This window comes from Phascolarctos cinereus, unplaced genomic scaffold, assembly GCF_003287225.1.
Source record: "Phascolarctos cinereus isolate Bilbo 61053 unplaced genomic scaffold, phaCin_HiC Scaffold_2;HRSCAF=192, whole genome shotgun sequence".
Lineage (NCBI taxonomy): Eukaryota > Metazoa > Chordata > Mammalia > Diprotodontia > Phascolarctidae > Phascolarctos > Phascolarctos cinereus.
In genome coordinates this window covers 256,115,301-256,130,147 of record NW_027555625.1, presented here as the reverse complement: position 1 = coordinate 256,130,147, position 14,847 = coordinate 256,115,301, and the positions used below count along the sequence as shown (strand labels likewise).

Here is a 14,847-nt window from a genome sequence, read left to right as displayed (position 1 = left end):
TATTGAAATCACCTACAATGCTCTTCTTCCACATTCATGAATTCATAAATTCTGAGCATAATCTCTTGTTATTCCATCTCTACCTTAAAGCCCCACATACAGTTCTTCATCATTATCATGATCTCCAATCCCTCTCCCCTTGGTTTTTTCCCAGTCCATCACCTTTACAGCACCTACATTCTCCTCTCTTCCTCATTTTGATTTTTTGGTAAACCATTCCAATTCTACACTGATGTTGCCTATCTTACCTTGACAAGCCTCTGCTTTCAATAACTCCCAACTTCTGTTGCTTTCATTCTTATTCATGTGTTACTGAAAAAAGCTGGAGAAAAGCATGGAATCGTGCTGACTGAGTACATTAAAAATATATGTTACATATTCTCAATAGTGCCGTTGCTACAACAAACAATCCTTTTACATCTCCCTATTTAATTCACTAATTCACCCCCTACAATGATTCTTGCTTCTTCCAAACTTTTCCATCTCACTTCGAATCTTACTTAGTCTCACCTTACCCCACACTGTCAGGTGAGTCTTGTATTTTACTGAAAAAAAATGAGACAATTCACCAAGCACTACCTCTTCTCTCTCCTCCTCACACATATGACTTCTGCCATGATTTCCTCCTTCATTTCTCCTTCACATGAAGAGATTACCTTTCTTCTTGCCAAGGAAAATTCTTCTACATGCATGAAGGATCCCATTCCATCCCACCTCCTTCAGCTAATTGACACTCTCTGTCATTCACAATACTCACATCATTCTCTCTGTCTACTACTGTCTAACTCTCTGTTGCCTACAAATATGTCTGTTTCCCTCATCCATCCATCCCCATAACTATCATCCCACATCTCTCCTTCTCTTTATGACTCAAATCCTTGAAAAATATATCTACAATAGGTGCCTCCACTTCCCTTCCTCTTCATCTCCTCTTAATTCTCTACAGGCTGGCTTCCAGCCTCATTATTCAATTAAAATTGTTCTCCCTAAAGATATGAATTCTTCTCCTTGGTATTCTTTTGTCTCTAGGTTTTCATGAAATTACTCTCCCCATTGACAGCTTCAAAACTTTCCAATTTCTGTCAAGGGCACTACAATTCTCCCTGTCACCCAGGCTCACAACCTTGGATTGAGATCATCCAACACACAGGAGCTAACGATATCATCAAGAGAAGCAATGTAGAAGTAAAAGAGAAAATAGGCTAGGACAGAGCCTTTAGGGATACTTTAGTAAAGTGGCATGACATGGATGAAGATCCAGCAAAGACTGAAAAGGAATAGTTGAAAAGATTGGAGGAGAAGCAAAAGAAAATGGTGATCAATGGTATCAAAGGCTACAGAGAGATCAAAAAGAATGGGGATTGGAAAAAGACCATAAGAAAATGGAGGCTGTAAGTGAACTGATCTGATCATTACAAAATTAAGCTAAATCAGAGAAAAGCAAGACAGTTTTTTGCTAGGAGGAGAGGAAGCACAGTTACTAGCAAAAAGAAAACTAACAATTTTTGTGCTCAGAATGAGCAATACAACAATCCCCAGGGGAAAACAGGATGAAATGCAAAATAAAATTCAGTTGAGAATCAGAAAATGTTCCATAGAGAAGACAGTCAGAAACATTAGGGAGTTATTAGGAGGAATGAAAGAGAAAGAGAAGCAGGCAGGCAAGGAGGAAATACATCTTTGTGGCTTATTATTTGGGTAGCTTGTTCTTTGGAATAATTATGCTTACAAAATTATAGTGAAATTCAGATGATCCTCCATTGCTAAGGGTTTCAGGTGTTCAACTGTAGAGCTGTGAAACATTAAATCGGTTGCTATAATTACTACTATGCTTAACACTATGAAGAGAAGATGGATTGCCCTTTGATTTTTCAGCCAGCTATTTGAGTATTGTGTATATGGAATGTTTGAATACACCCTGTAGAAGATACATGTTCCTCTCAACCTTTAGAAATTGAAGATCCATAGACTTCCAAGCAAGTGTACCTGATCTACTTGTCATCCACTTCTTATTCATCAACCCCAAGAAAAATTTCAAAAAGAGAGAGAGACTGAGCCAAGAATGATTGCTTTATATGTTTATTTTGCATTGGAAGAAAATACTAAAAGTTTGTGAAAGAGGTTAAGGGCAAAAGAGAGAGGTTTATGCAGCAGCCAGGCACTGGGCAGAGCTTGGCATTTAAGGATATGACTGGGAATTCCTGGACAGCATTGATTCTGAGGTTGAAGGGAATCATCTTCTCCTAGAAAACATCAAAGAGAAAGTCAATGAAGAAACAAAGGAACAGAAGTCACAGTTTCCCATGAGCTAGCAGAACTTAGCCCCAAAATGCCAGAGGTTCAGTAAAAGACACCAATATAAGTGAGAAAGAGCAGAGGATTTGGAGTCAGAGGGAATGGCTTCCCATTTGGGCTTCACTGATTCTGAAGAGGTCATTTGTGTGATCTCTCTAGGCTGCATTTACAACAACTGAAAAATGAGCCGGCTAAACTGGACAAAAAGTTCTAAATCTAGAATCTTTTAAACTGAGAAAGGGAGAGGTCACTGCTGAGAAAGAACCTACCATATACTAAGCCATGGACAGGGTGGTTTCAATATCCCTGAAACCTTGTGTGCAAATAAACCTTTTGTCTAACTGAATCATGTATTAGAGAGACCATAAGAGAGACTTAAGAGAAATTTGGAGGGAAAGAATAAAGGACAATTCCATCACCACCTTCAAATATATCAAATCACGATTGTTATTATTATTATAAGATCATTGATTTAAAACTCGAAGAGATAATAGGAGTGATCTAATCCAACCTCACTCTCATTTTACATAAGAGGAACCTGAAGCCACAGAGGTTAAGTGACTTTGTCAAGGTCACACAGGTAGTTGAAACTACTGACTCCACAATTGTAGTTCTTTACACTGCTTCTCCTAAGGGAATGCACTTTAGCCAGCTGTTCTCTCCTTCCACACACACACACACACACACACACACACACACACACACAAAGAACAAGAGGCATAGTCTGAAAATGAAAGGCCTGGCAATAGATAGAGATGTACCAAAACATTTATAATATGCAAAAAGATAAAACAGTAAGGCAGAAATCCAAAGGAGGCTGAAAGCTATTTGAGATAGGTAAAACAAGGTGATCCTCTGACACAATTTGGATGTTGACCTTCCTGTGGTTGAATAGGACCAAGTAAAAGCTTAAATCCCAGGTGAAGTATAAGAATTTAGATTATTCTAGAAGATTCTCTAGAAGTCTTTAAAAAGTACATACCTTAAGCATGTTCTGGGGTGCAAGCTTCTGCAGAAACAAAAACATACATGAGTGGATTTGCCAAAATCACTTCCTACCATACAGTTCAAACAATTATACAAGATCTCCTAAGAAATTAGTATAGAATAGCTTCTAAGGAAAGGAATAATAAGAAAAGAAGGGAAAGGAAGGGTTTGGGGTTGAGGGGATAATGAAACAGGGCACAGCAAAGTGGAGCCAATTCCATTCTAGTTACCAGCTTGTGTGGGTATGTTGATTTTTGCTTCATTAAATCCTTTAAGGCTGACAAACTTCTTATACTCCTCAAAGGCTTGTGGGTTCTCCTCTCCATCTGGACCTGAAGAAAGAGGGCAGAATGAATAACTGTTTGTTTAACTCAATCCTTCTCTAGTGTTGGTTTCTATTATAGTTACTTCCTCTAGGGAAAGTCTTTGGGTTTTGCTACTTGGTCAGCTAAATTGCCAGCACCAAGGGAGATGAGAGACTAAGTGTGGTAGGCAGTTTAACACTTTTATCTTCTGCTGAGGAATGCCCTTCTACCCCACATTAAGTGCTTCCAAAACCTACCTCTTTATAGAAAAACCCATCTAAATCTCCAACCATACACGAAAACAAAATATGTTCCCAATCTCCAGAAGCATGATGGAAGAAAGAGAGAAAGTATGAAGACACCCTGTCTTCTTCCTCCTGCTATTTTGCTCAAAGTAGGAATTTTGCCTTTTACAGACTCATTAAAGGGCAGTTCAGTCAGTATTGGCAGCCTGGGAATGTGATTGTTAAGCAACGCCTCTGTTGCCATCAAAACCCCAGATAGAAAAATCTTGAAGGAATTCATAGAATCCACTGGCCACTTCATTGGGCTTTGGTTTGTATCAAAATGTATCCCTTCCTGCTCCTTCTACAGATCCCAAATTTGGGAATGTTTGAAGAGCAGGAGTAATCCATGTGAGCAAGCTGCTCCACATCTTCACATTCTTCTCTGGGAGGCATTCACAAAATCCCACATTACTTACCCACAAGTTTGGCAATTCTTATGTGCCTGCCGAGTAACTCGCCTTCACAGAGCAAAATCCAATGATCCCTCACAGCCATCTTTTCTATAAGTACCTGACGTTTGCCCTTATCTGTGGAGACAGTGAGAACATATATCTTTAGCATTCCTAATCCTCTTAGAAAATCTGTTGGGAGTAGACTACAGTGGGCTTAAGATCTCACTCTGTTGGGAAGTACTGCAGACCTATTGGGCAGTAGCATTGAAGAATCAAAAAGAGAGAGAGAGAGAGAGAGAGAGAGAGAGAGAGATGAGTGGTCACATGAGCAGGACAACTTCCCCTTGGATCTGATATGGCAACTTTCTAATGCACTTATCATGTAATATTGTATATTAAAGAAGCCTAGGACTAAAGGTATAAGAGTTTCAAGGAACCTTAAAAAATAGTTTAACTCCTAATTTTACAGATAAGGAAACTGAGGCCCAGAAAATAATTAATTTGTCCTACTTTAGAAGTATAGTATGTTAGAGTGAATAGAGAAACAACCTTGGAGTTTGTTGATCCTGAGTTCAAGTCTCACCTCTGACATATACTACCAAGGTTACCATGAGCAAGTCATTTAATTCTCAATGCATTGAAGAAACTTTCATAGACTATAACTTGAAGAACAGGAGCTGATCTGTCTTGATAGGGGGAGTTTCCTTACTGGAAGTTCCTGATACCAATGAAATCATAAGTCAGGTCCAAAGTGACAAAGAAAGCAAGAACAAATGGATGTCTGGTTGTGCCTTCGGCAAGAATCACTTTGAACTTGAATTTTGTCCTTCAATGAACGGAACAATGTGCCAAACACTAGAGTTAGTTAATAAATGTTTGTGAATGAGTGCAGCACCCGCTTGCTGTCAGCATCCTTGTCTTTGGGAAATGATTAAGGTTAAATTCTCCCCAGTATGTAAATGAAAAAGTCCATTTTAAAAAATAGTGATGCAAATGGCTGATTTTTTGCATATGTTATTTCTCTACAGAACTCTAATCCCAAGAATGCAAGCATGTAACTGCTGCAGTGCCCCATCTTTGCTTTTCTTCCCCTTCCCTGCAAGAAACATTCTGGAGAGTCATCATATTAACGTGATAATGAACCCTAACCTGAGAACAGTGGTCAAAAAAATACTTTTGGCCAGTGAAGTATCTAATGTGGGAGATAAGTTAAAGAAGTGTTCTTGTGATTTCCCAAACAAATCATAAAGGCAGCGACCTAACCTGCCTTTGCTACCCCAACCCCTCACACCTAGGGATTTAGTCAGTCATGTCTGCAGACAGACAAACCCACTCACCAACTCAGTCCATGCCATGGAAAAAGCATGCAAATTCACTAGATATTGTCAGGAAACCACAGCCTTTGGACTCCAAGAATAAAGGAAAGTCTCAAGTCCTAATCTTTGCTTGGGCTTGACAGACCGCTTTAAGGAGGCCAGATCTTGGGCTTAAATTCTTTTAATATGGAATGTTTGATTCACTTACCCTTGGAAAATAGCCCAGGCTTGTTTGTTTTCTCTAATATCTTTTTAATCTCTTTGCACGTGCCATTCTTGCTGGAAAACAGAACACATGTGAATGGTTTTGCTGGAGACAACAAGAGGAAGAGAAATTTTTGTGTCATAGAAATCAGGAAAGGTGATTTGATTCCTCTACTCCTGACCCAGTTCTCAATGTGGCAAGCACAGGAGAATGTCCAGAAGCAGATTAATATTACAGCCTGTGATCTGATTATTTTCACTCATAGAAAAGAACCATGTGACATATCATCCATTTTTTGAATAATGAAAAATCTTTGGTATAATCTGTAGAGCTGGTGATCATGGAACATCATGGGCTACATCCCAAAGAGATCATACAAATGGGAAAAGGACCCATGTGTACAAAAATATTTACAGCAGCTCTTTTTGTGATGGCAAAGAATTGGAAATTGAGATGATGCCCATCAATTGGGGAATGGCTGAACAAGTTGTGGTATATGAATGTAATGGAATACTATTGTGCTATAAGAAATGATGAACAGGCTGACTTCAGAAAAACCTGGAAAGACTTTTATGGTTTGATGCTAAGTGAAGTGAGCAGAACCAAGAGAATGTTGTATACAATAACAACCACGTTGTAGGAAGACTAATATTGATAAATTAACCCTTCCCAGCAATACAAAGATCTAAGACATCTCCAAAGGTGTGGTGATGGAAGATGCTATCCAAGTCCAAAGAAAGAACAATGGAATTTGAATGCAAATTGAAGCATACTATTTGCTATTTTTTTTTCTTCTGTTGATTATTGTTTCGTCTTTCTGGTGGTTCCTCCTATTGGTTCTAATTCTTACTTACATCACTACTGTGAAAATACGTTTAATAGGAATGTATATGTGTAGCCTATATCAGATTATGCACCATCTTGGGGAGGGTGGTAGGGAGGAAGGGGGAGAAAAATTTTCAACTCAAAAGCATATGGAAGCGATTGTTGATAAATCAAAAGAAATTAATAAAAAAAAGAAATCCAAACCCAAGTGACCCCAAAGGACATGAAAAGAGATGCACAGTACGAGTAGGCTGCAGTTTATAACATAGGATAACTTGTGTTATGAACTACTTGGAACAAAGGCTTCCACAGGGAAATGTGGGCATGTGGGAGCTAGCAGATAAACTATGAATCAGAAAAAAGTAGTCAATGAGTGCATTGTAAGCATTTCACCCATTGGTGGGAAAGTAAGCCTAAGCTTCATATACATATGTGTTTGTACATGTGTATAGGTACATATATACAGTTATGTATGTGTGTAAATGCATACTTGAATAATAACTTTTACTTAATCCTTCTGAGACTCTAACCTTAACTCTAACACAGTATGTGTACTGTGTGTGGTCAGATTAGATATGCAGAGGACAGCAAGTAATAAACTCCAGCCATGGCCCTAAACAGGAGAGATAAAGATGAAGCAGGCTAATAGGACATTTGTGGGCAGTCTACTTACTTGATGGTAAATTTGGCCTCCAGATCACCATTATTAAGACGGGTGATTGTCAAGGGTGACATCTCCTTAGGCTTCTTCTTCCCATGAAATTCACTGTCTGCCACAATGGCCTTTACAATGTATGTACCCTGGAGTGAATTATGATGTGTAGCTAGAACTTGAAGGAGGAAAACTGAGCACATAATGAGACCCACCCCTCACAAACATCTCTCAATCATATTAATCTTCATCCTCATCCCTGAATAGAATCCCAATTTTGAGGCAAAAATCATGCATGAGCCAGTTACCCAGGGACCACCATGGACCTAGTGGTAACAGGCATAAAATCAGGTTTTAGAGAAAGAAGTCATTAGGTTAAAGAGAACTAGCCTTGAGAACTCAAACCTATCAAGCTGGCCCAACTTTGATATGGCTCAAATTGAAGCAGATATTTGGCATTGAACCCCCAAAACTAAATTCCTGAAGAAAGTGACTTTGAATCCTTGGAGACCCAACTCCACTCAGGAACATTACTTTCTCTGAATGGCCATTAGCAAGGGTAAGATTAACTGAATCATATTCCCTATTGCCAGTTCATTCTGGACAGAGTCAATTAAAGCAAGAGAATAGTGAAATTCTTGACTTGGAATCTACTTACTGCACTGACTTTTCCCAATCTCCCACCCCTAATCAATCCAAGATTTTCTAATGAAATCTACAGCAATAAAATTGCAGTGTATTGCAAGATAAGAAGATTACAGGACTACAGACCCAGGTTAAAAACAGCCCAGTGTGGCTCAGAATTTGAAATGACACCCTTTTGCTTGTATATCCCTCCATCTAATCTACAAGATCTCTAAGTGAAATCTCACCTCAAATTGTTCTTCAGAAGGGGATGACTCCAGAGCTTGGAGGATAGAGAACAGGCTTAGTGCTATGGTGAGGAAAAGGACCTTCATCTTCTCAGATGTTCACAGGTCTTTACCTTCAGTCACTCACTCAGTGAAGCTGTTTAGAAGTTGTGTACTCCTCTCCTAACATCTTTCTCTATAAATATATCCTGAGATCAATGTGGCATTGAAAACTGTTATCTTTTTTGCACAGTTGTTCCAGTAAGTCTTACAATAGGGCACTAGGGGGTAAGGGAAAGGTGAAATAACATACTATTGTTTTTGGAAGCCCCATGCCTTTCTTCATTTTGAATGACTACTTGTTAAAATCCATCCAAATAATCAATTAGACCTAATTTTTTGAGTTTCTGCATCCTCCATGAGTTTTGATAATTGACGCATTTACTGTTGGGAAGGAGATGTTTATCAGAATAGGAAGTAGTTCAAAGATTCTTTGAGCAACAATGGGAAAATCAATGGCTTCAATCCAACCCCACCTTTTCACACCCCCTCATTTTTGCTGGCCCATTTTGTAGTTTTTCATGTACATTAAAGACTTCCCTTTAGTTCTATCTCCATGATGTAGTTCAACACACACACTCACACACACACACACACACACACACACACACACATACACTAGACAAAGCAAGAGTCAGAAAATCTGGGTTTGAATGTCAGTTCTCTTACTCATCCCACCTTGAGCAAAGTTCTCCTCTCAATTAGAAAGGGCTCTTCTAATACTTTCACAATGATGCTGTAAGGCAACAAATTATATATCATGATCCCCATTATGGAGGCAGAGAAAACCTCTATGATTTCCTTGGCATCACAAAGAGTGAAAGAAGTAGAGCCAAAGTCCTGGTCTCCTAGTGTTGGCCCCACCACCCTCACAAATACATTACCTAAAAATAAAATTGTTTTCTTTCTCAGAAGCCTTATAATTATCTGAGTTGAGGAGACCTGACTGAGAACTTGACCTAACCTAGGTTGTTTGGACTGATATTGTTGGTCAAAGAAAAGCTGGCAGTCTACTATTTGGGCTGAGTTTTGCTGGTCAGAGTGAAGTTCTCTGGGACATTGAATCATGTATGTTCAACTTCTTTCAAAGCAATACATCACTTTTTGCAGGTCACTCAGTAAGAACTTCACTTATGTGAAGTTTCCTAAGAAAACATATTTTTCTTGCAAACATAACCCTTTCACTACTGGTTAGTTATCTTATCTATTGATAATTCTCTGTGACTTACCAATCAATATGCATTAATTAAGTTCCTATTTTGTGCAAGCTACTGTACTAGCCATTACCCCTCCTCTCCTCTTCTCTTCCCTTCTCTGCCTTTCCATCATTCCTCTCCATGTGTCCATATAGGGTGTCATATCCTTATCTGCAGGTTCTCTGCCCTAAGGAATGTAAATTTTGATGGCTGAAACCGAGCAGGATATCTTGAGGTTATCAGGCTAAATATATTTCTTAAAGGCCACCTCTTAAACCAAATTCACTCTGGTTCTCATTGATTGGTCAGCAATAGGTCCTAGTGTAGGCCCCACTTAATGGTCTTTGATTGGGATTTAATAGCTCAGATTAATGAAAAAAATAACTGCATCTGCTTTGGCCAGAAACCCTGAGGGTCTTCCACTCTCAATTTCATCTTTTTTTTTAAAATTAGGTCAAAGGGCCATTCCTTGCCTCATTTCTTACTAACCTTAATCACTAAATGGGCTTAGCCTCAGTAAAAATGAGACCTGTCAAAGACCTTAGCTTAAAAAAGCCAAAGTCTCCCACTGCATCCAGGCCATCTCCAGTCTTCCTGATCTTTATCTTGCTAATGGAGCCAGATGGTACTGGAGGAGAAAGTGAGTCTGGTGACTTTGCACAGCCCTGCCTCACTGAAATTCAATTCGTTTACAAGTCATGGCATCACTTTCCTGATGTGGTGGTCCTCTCCTGAAATGAAGGACAAATAACAACGAAAGAGCCATTAAACAATACAGTCCCTGTCCTCAAAGTGCTTCCATTCCATTAAGGAAACAACATGTATGGGTATATAAGTACATATTAAATAACTACAAGGTAATTTGAGAGACAGGGGAAGCATTAACAGTTAGTAAGATAGGGAAAGGCCTCATCTTGAAGTAACTTTTGAAGTGTGAAATCCCTAAAAGTTTAAATCCCAAGAAATGACCCTTGCCAGTTTCTGTCTTTCTCTCTATGGTCACCAATACTGCCCCAGCAAACATTTTACTGAGGGGTCTTTCAGAGTTGCTAGAATGGGAGGTAAATCAGCCAAATGGTGTAACATAGGGAACTAAGATTTCAGCTACATGTGTATCCAAGTCTCATTCGTTATCCTTCTGGTCAAAATGGGTTCCTTGATAATTTTCAATATTCACAGAATAATTGGACCCCAAAAGTAGTTTATCACATTTGTAAATGACATATAGCTTGGGAGGTTAGCTAACATGAAGAATAGTTTAGGATCCTAAAGGATCCAAACAGCTTAGAATGATGGGCCATGCAAAGGGAATATACTTGGATTTTAAAAGTCAGCTTCACAAGACAAGATGAGAAACTTTGTACAACAGTTCATGTGAAAAAGATTCAGTGATTTTAGGGACTTTTCAGTTCAGTATAAGTCAACATTATGACTTACCTTAAAAAAACTGGCACAATTCTAGGCTCTTTTCTATAAAAGTCATAATTTCAAGAATAAGAGAAATGAGATTCATGTTCTGCCATGCCCTGGTCAAATGACATCTGGATTAGAGTGTTCACTTCTGAGTGCTACCTAACAATGACAGGCTGGAGCATATACAGAAGAAGGCTGCCAAGATGGTGAAGAGACACAACCATGGCATACAAGGATCAGTTAAAGGAACTGCCATGTTTAACCTGAAGAAGAGGCTGAGGAGAATATGAAAGTAGTCTTCATGTACTTGAAGGAACATGATATGCAAGAAGAATTAGAAAAGTTGTAGTGAACTTTTTCACAGAGGATTGAATTTGAAACAATGGGTATTGCAGGGAAGCAGATTTTGGCTGGATTTGAGGAAAAACTTCCTAACAATGCTAACCATCCAAAACTTGAATGAGCTGCCTGGGGAGACAATGGATACCCCAAATACATATTCTGCTATTTGTCTATGTGTCTTCTATCCCAAACACTTATCTGAGAAATTCAATGAAAAGATTTATCCCATTCAACCACTTCTCATCTCAACCTAGATTCATTCATTTGTTGGTGTAGAACCTTTTCAATTTCACGCAATCAAATAGAATAGATTACGTACTCTATATATAGAAGCAAATGAGCACAGCTGGCTAGTGTTTGATAAAACCAAAAATCTCAGTTATTGAGACAAGAACACACTATTTGACAAAAACTGCTGGAAGAATTGGAAAATAGTCTGGCAGAAACTAGGCATAGATCAACATCTCACACTATATATCAAAACAAACTCAAAATAAGTATATGATTTAGACTTCAGGGGTTATATCATAAGTAAATTAGTAGAGCATGGAAAAATTTTACCTTTCAGATTTATAGATAGGGGAAGAGTTCACGACCAAACAAGAGATAGAGAGGATCATAAAAGATAACATGGATAATTTTGATTATGTGAAATTAAAAAGTATTTACACAAACAAAAGCAATGCAGTCAAAATTAGAAAGAAAGGAAGAAACTGGTTGAAAAGTTTACAATGAGATTTTCAATTAGGGTCTCATTTCTCAAATTTAAAGGGAACTGAGTCAAATTTACAAAAAAAAAAAAAGAAAAGAAAAAATCATTTCCCAATTGATAAATGGTCAAGGGATATAAACTAGCAACTTTTAGAAGAAAAAAAATCATAGCTATCAATGGTTATGTAAAAATGCTTTAAAAATGAGGCAAATACAAATTAAAGCAGCTCTTAGATATCACCACATGCCCATCAGGTTGGTTAAGATGACAGAAAAGGAGGGGCAGATAGGTAGTGCAGTGGATAGAGCTCTGGCCTTGGAGTCAGGAGGACCTGAGTTCAAATCTGGCCTCAGACACTTGACACTTACTGGTTGTGTGACCCTGGGCAAATCACTTAACCTCGATTGCCTCACTAAAACAAACAAAAAAACAAGATGACAGAAAGGGAAAACAACAAATGCCATAGGAGCTGTGGGAATACAGGTGCACTAATGTCCCATTGGCAGAGCTGTTAATTAGTCTAACCATTCTGGAGAACAATTTGTATCCATGCCCAAAGGACTATAAATCTATGCATACCCTTTAACTCAACAATACTACTACAGTGCTAGGTCTGTACCCCAAAGACATCAAAGGAAAAGGAAAAGGACCCATATGTACAAAAATATTTATAGCAACTCTTTTTCTGATGGCAAAGAATTGAAAAGTGAGGGGATATCCATCTATTGGAAAATGGCTGAACCAATTGTGGCATATGATTGTGATAGAACATTATTATGCTATAAAAAATGACAAGCACTATAGTTTCAGAAAAATCTAAAAAGTTTTACATGAACTTATGAAAATGAAGTGAGCAGAACCGGGAGAACCATGTATATGGCAATGACAATATTATAATGATAATCAACTGTGAAACTGTAAAATCAGCTGATCAATACAAAGATCCACAAGAATCCCAAAACTGCAAAAAATGCTATACACTCCCTGATAAAATAATTTATAGATAGATTTCTGCATATAGTGCAAAAGAATATTAGATATTGAAGAATATTTTTCCTCTTCATTTTTCTTCTTTTTTTTATTTGCTACATGATGAATGTGAATATTTGTTTTTCATGACATCAAATGTATAATGAGTTTCATATTTCTTGACATCTCAATGAGAAAGGGAGGGAGAGAATTTGGAAATGAAAATAAAAATTTTAAAAATAATTTTAAAACCCTGATTCACAAGTAGAAAGTGTTATTTGGTTTAATCCATAGGGTTTCAGGCCTGTTCTTCCACCATCGTTTCTACTATTTAAGTTCTGCTTTCATCTTTATGTTCTTCTAGAATGAAATTTATTCTTTTTCTTCTTTTTGTTCTTTTGTTATCATTGCAGCTTTAAAATACATCAGTCTCTTTTTATTTCTAGTTTTTCCCTTATTTTTCTAGAATAATTTGTTATTCTTAGTTTTCTCCGAAGCTGACTTTATTTACCTTTCTTAGACTTCAGTTGCCTGTGATGTCTTCAAAGCAGATAGTCAATTCTGTTTAAACATAAAAATGTATTCCTAAAAATCACCTCAATATGCAAAACTGAGCAATAAAAACAAAAGGCTTGTTGCAAAAGTGGAGTTAGGGCTACAACACTCAAAAACTTCATCACTGACACATAAAAAAGATAGGAACCTAATAAAATGATAGCACATTTTCATACTTATTAAATTATTAAGAAATGCGTAAATACCACATTAAGTAGTAGCAGTATCCTCAGCCTCAGGCTGTTGCTTATCCTCGGCCCCAGGTTTCTGCAGGACCAGGGCTGGTAAAATAGCATAGGCAAAGGGTAAACTTGGGGGGCCTCAACCCCAGGGCCCAAGCTTTGGCCAATATGGAATGTGGTTGATGAGGTAGGAGCAGATCAGCCCTCATCTCACCATAGTTCCCACTGCACCAGAAGATATACAATAAATATGTTACTTTAGCTTGAGAAAGACCCAAAGTTAGCTTGTAGAAGTGGGCATCAGAAAGGCTGGAGCTTTGGATTTATTGTGAAGTACTACACTTTCTGTATTGTCTTGCTGTTTTTCTCAGAAAAACAAAGTAGCACATACAGAAATGAAAAATTCAATTTATAATAAAATCATCCCCCAATCTATTAGTCATGTTGAAATCAATTTGCATTTTCAAAACAAGCATTATATCAGATCTAACTGTAATTTCTTTTTTAAAATTAATTTATTTATTTTTAGTTTTCAGTATTCACTTTTATAAGATTTTGAGTTCTAAATTTTTTTGTTTTGCTCCTTCCCATTCCCTAAGATGGCATGAAATCTGATACAGGCTGTATTTCCACCTTAGTCATGTTGTGATAAAATGAATCAGAACAAAAGGGAAAAACCATGAGAAAGAGAAAACTAAAAGAGAGAAAGAGAGAGAGAGAGAGAGAGAGAGAGAGAGAGAGAGAGAGAGAGAGAGAGAGAGAAAGTAGTATGCTTCAATCTGCATTCAGACTCCCTAGTTCTTTCTCTGGATGTGGTTAATATTTTCCATCATGAGTCTTTTGGAGTTGTCTCAGATCCTTGCATTGCTGAGAAAAGCTGTCTATCAAACTCAGTCATTGCACAATGTGACTCTTACTGTGTACAATATTCTCCTGGTTTTACTCCCTTCACTCAGGATCAGGTCTTGTAAATCTTTCCAAGTTTTTCTGAAACCTGCCTGCTCATCATTTCTTATAGCACAATAGTATTCCATTACATTCACATACCACAACTTGTTTAGCCATTCCCCAGTTGATGAGCATCCACTCAATTACCAATTCTTGGCCACCACAAAAAGAGCTGCTATAAATATTTTTGTACATGCAGGTTTTTTCCCTTTTTATGATCTTTTTGGGATGCAGACCTAGTACTGGTATTGCTGGATCAAAGGGTATGCACAGTTTTGTAGCTCTTTGCGCATAGTTTCAAATTGCTCTCCAAAATGGTTGGACCAGTTCACAACTCCACCAACAATGCATTAGC

General features: G+C 37.8%; 1 protein-coding gene across 1 annotated transcript; it reads right to left on the bottom strand.

The window, feature by feature from the left end:
- Positions 1 to 2,063: 2,063 nt before the first annotated feature.
- LOC110205074 (late lactation protein B-like) lies at positions 2,064 to 8,297 on the bottom strand. Its single transcript, XM_020981373.2, has 7 exons — positions 8,137 to 8,297; positions 7,286 to 7,413; positions 5,791 to 5,861; positions 4,291 to 4,401; positions 3,513 to 3,614; positions 3,278 to 3,304; positions 2,064 to 2,243 (listed from the first exon to the last, which is right to left on the bottom strand). The coding sequence occupies exons 1-6, from the start codon at positions 8,221 to 8,223 to the stop codon at positions 3,279 to 3,281; spliced, it is 525 nt and encodes a 174-aa protein (XP_020837032.1). The 5' UTR covers positions 8,224 to 8,297; the 3' UTR covers positions 2,064 to 2,243; position 3,278.
- Positions 8,298 to 14,847: the final 6,550 nt, after the last annotated feature.

Bases quoted from the DNA above. Each gene is read 5' to 3' on its own strand.
- LOC110205074 (XM_020981373.2), bottom strand. From the start codon at position 8,223: ATGAAGGTCCTTTTCCTCACCATAGCACTAAGCCTGTTCTCTATCCTC. The intron at 3,615-4,290 runs GTAAGTAATGTG...CTCTTTCTTCAG, and splicing joins AAGAATTGCCAAACTTGTGG to GTCCAGATGGAGAGGAGAAC. The intron at 3,305-3,512 runs GTAACTAGAATG...TTGTTTCTGCAG, and splicing joins CAACATACCCACACAAGCTG to AAGCTTGCACCCCAGAACAT.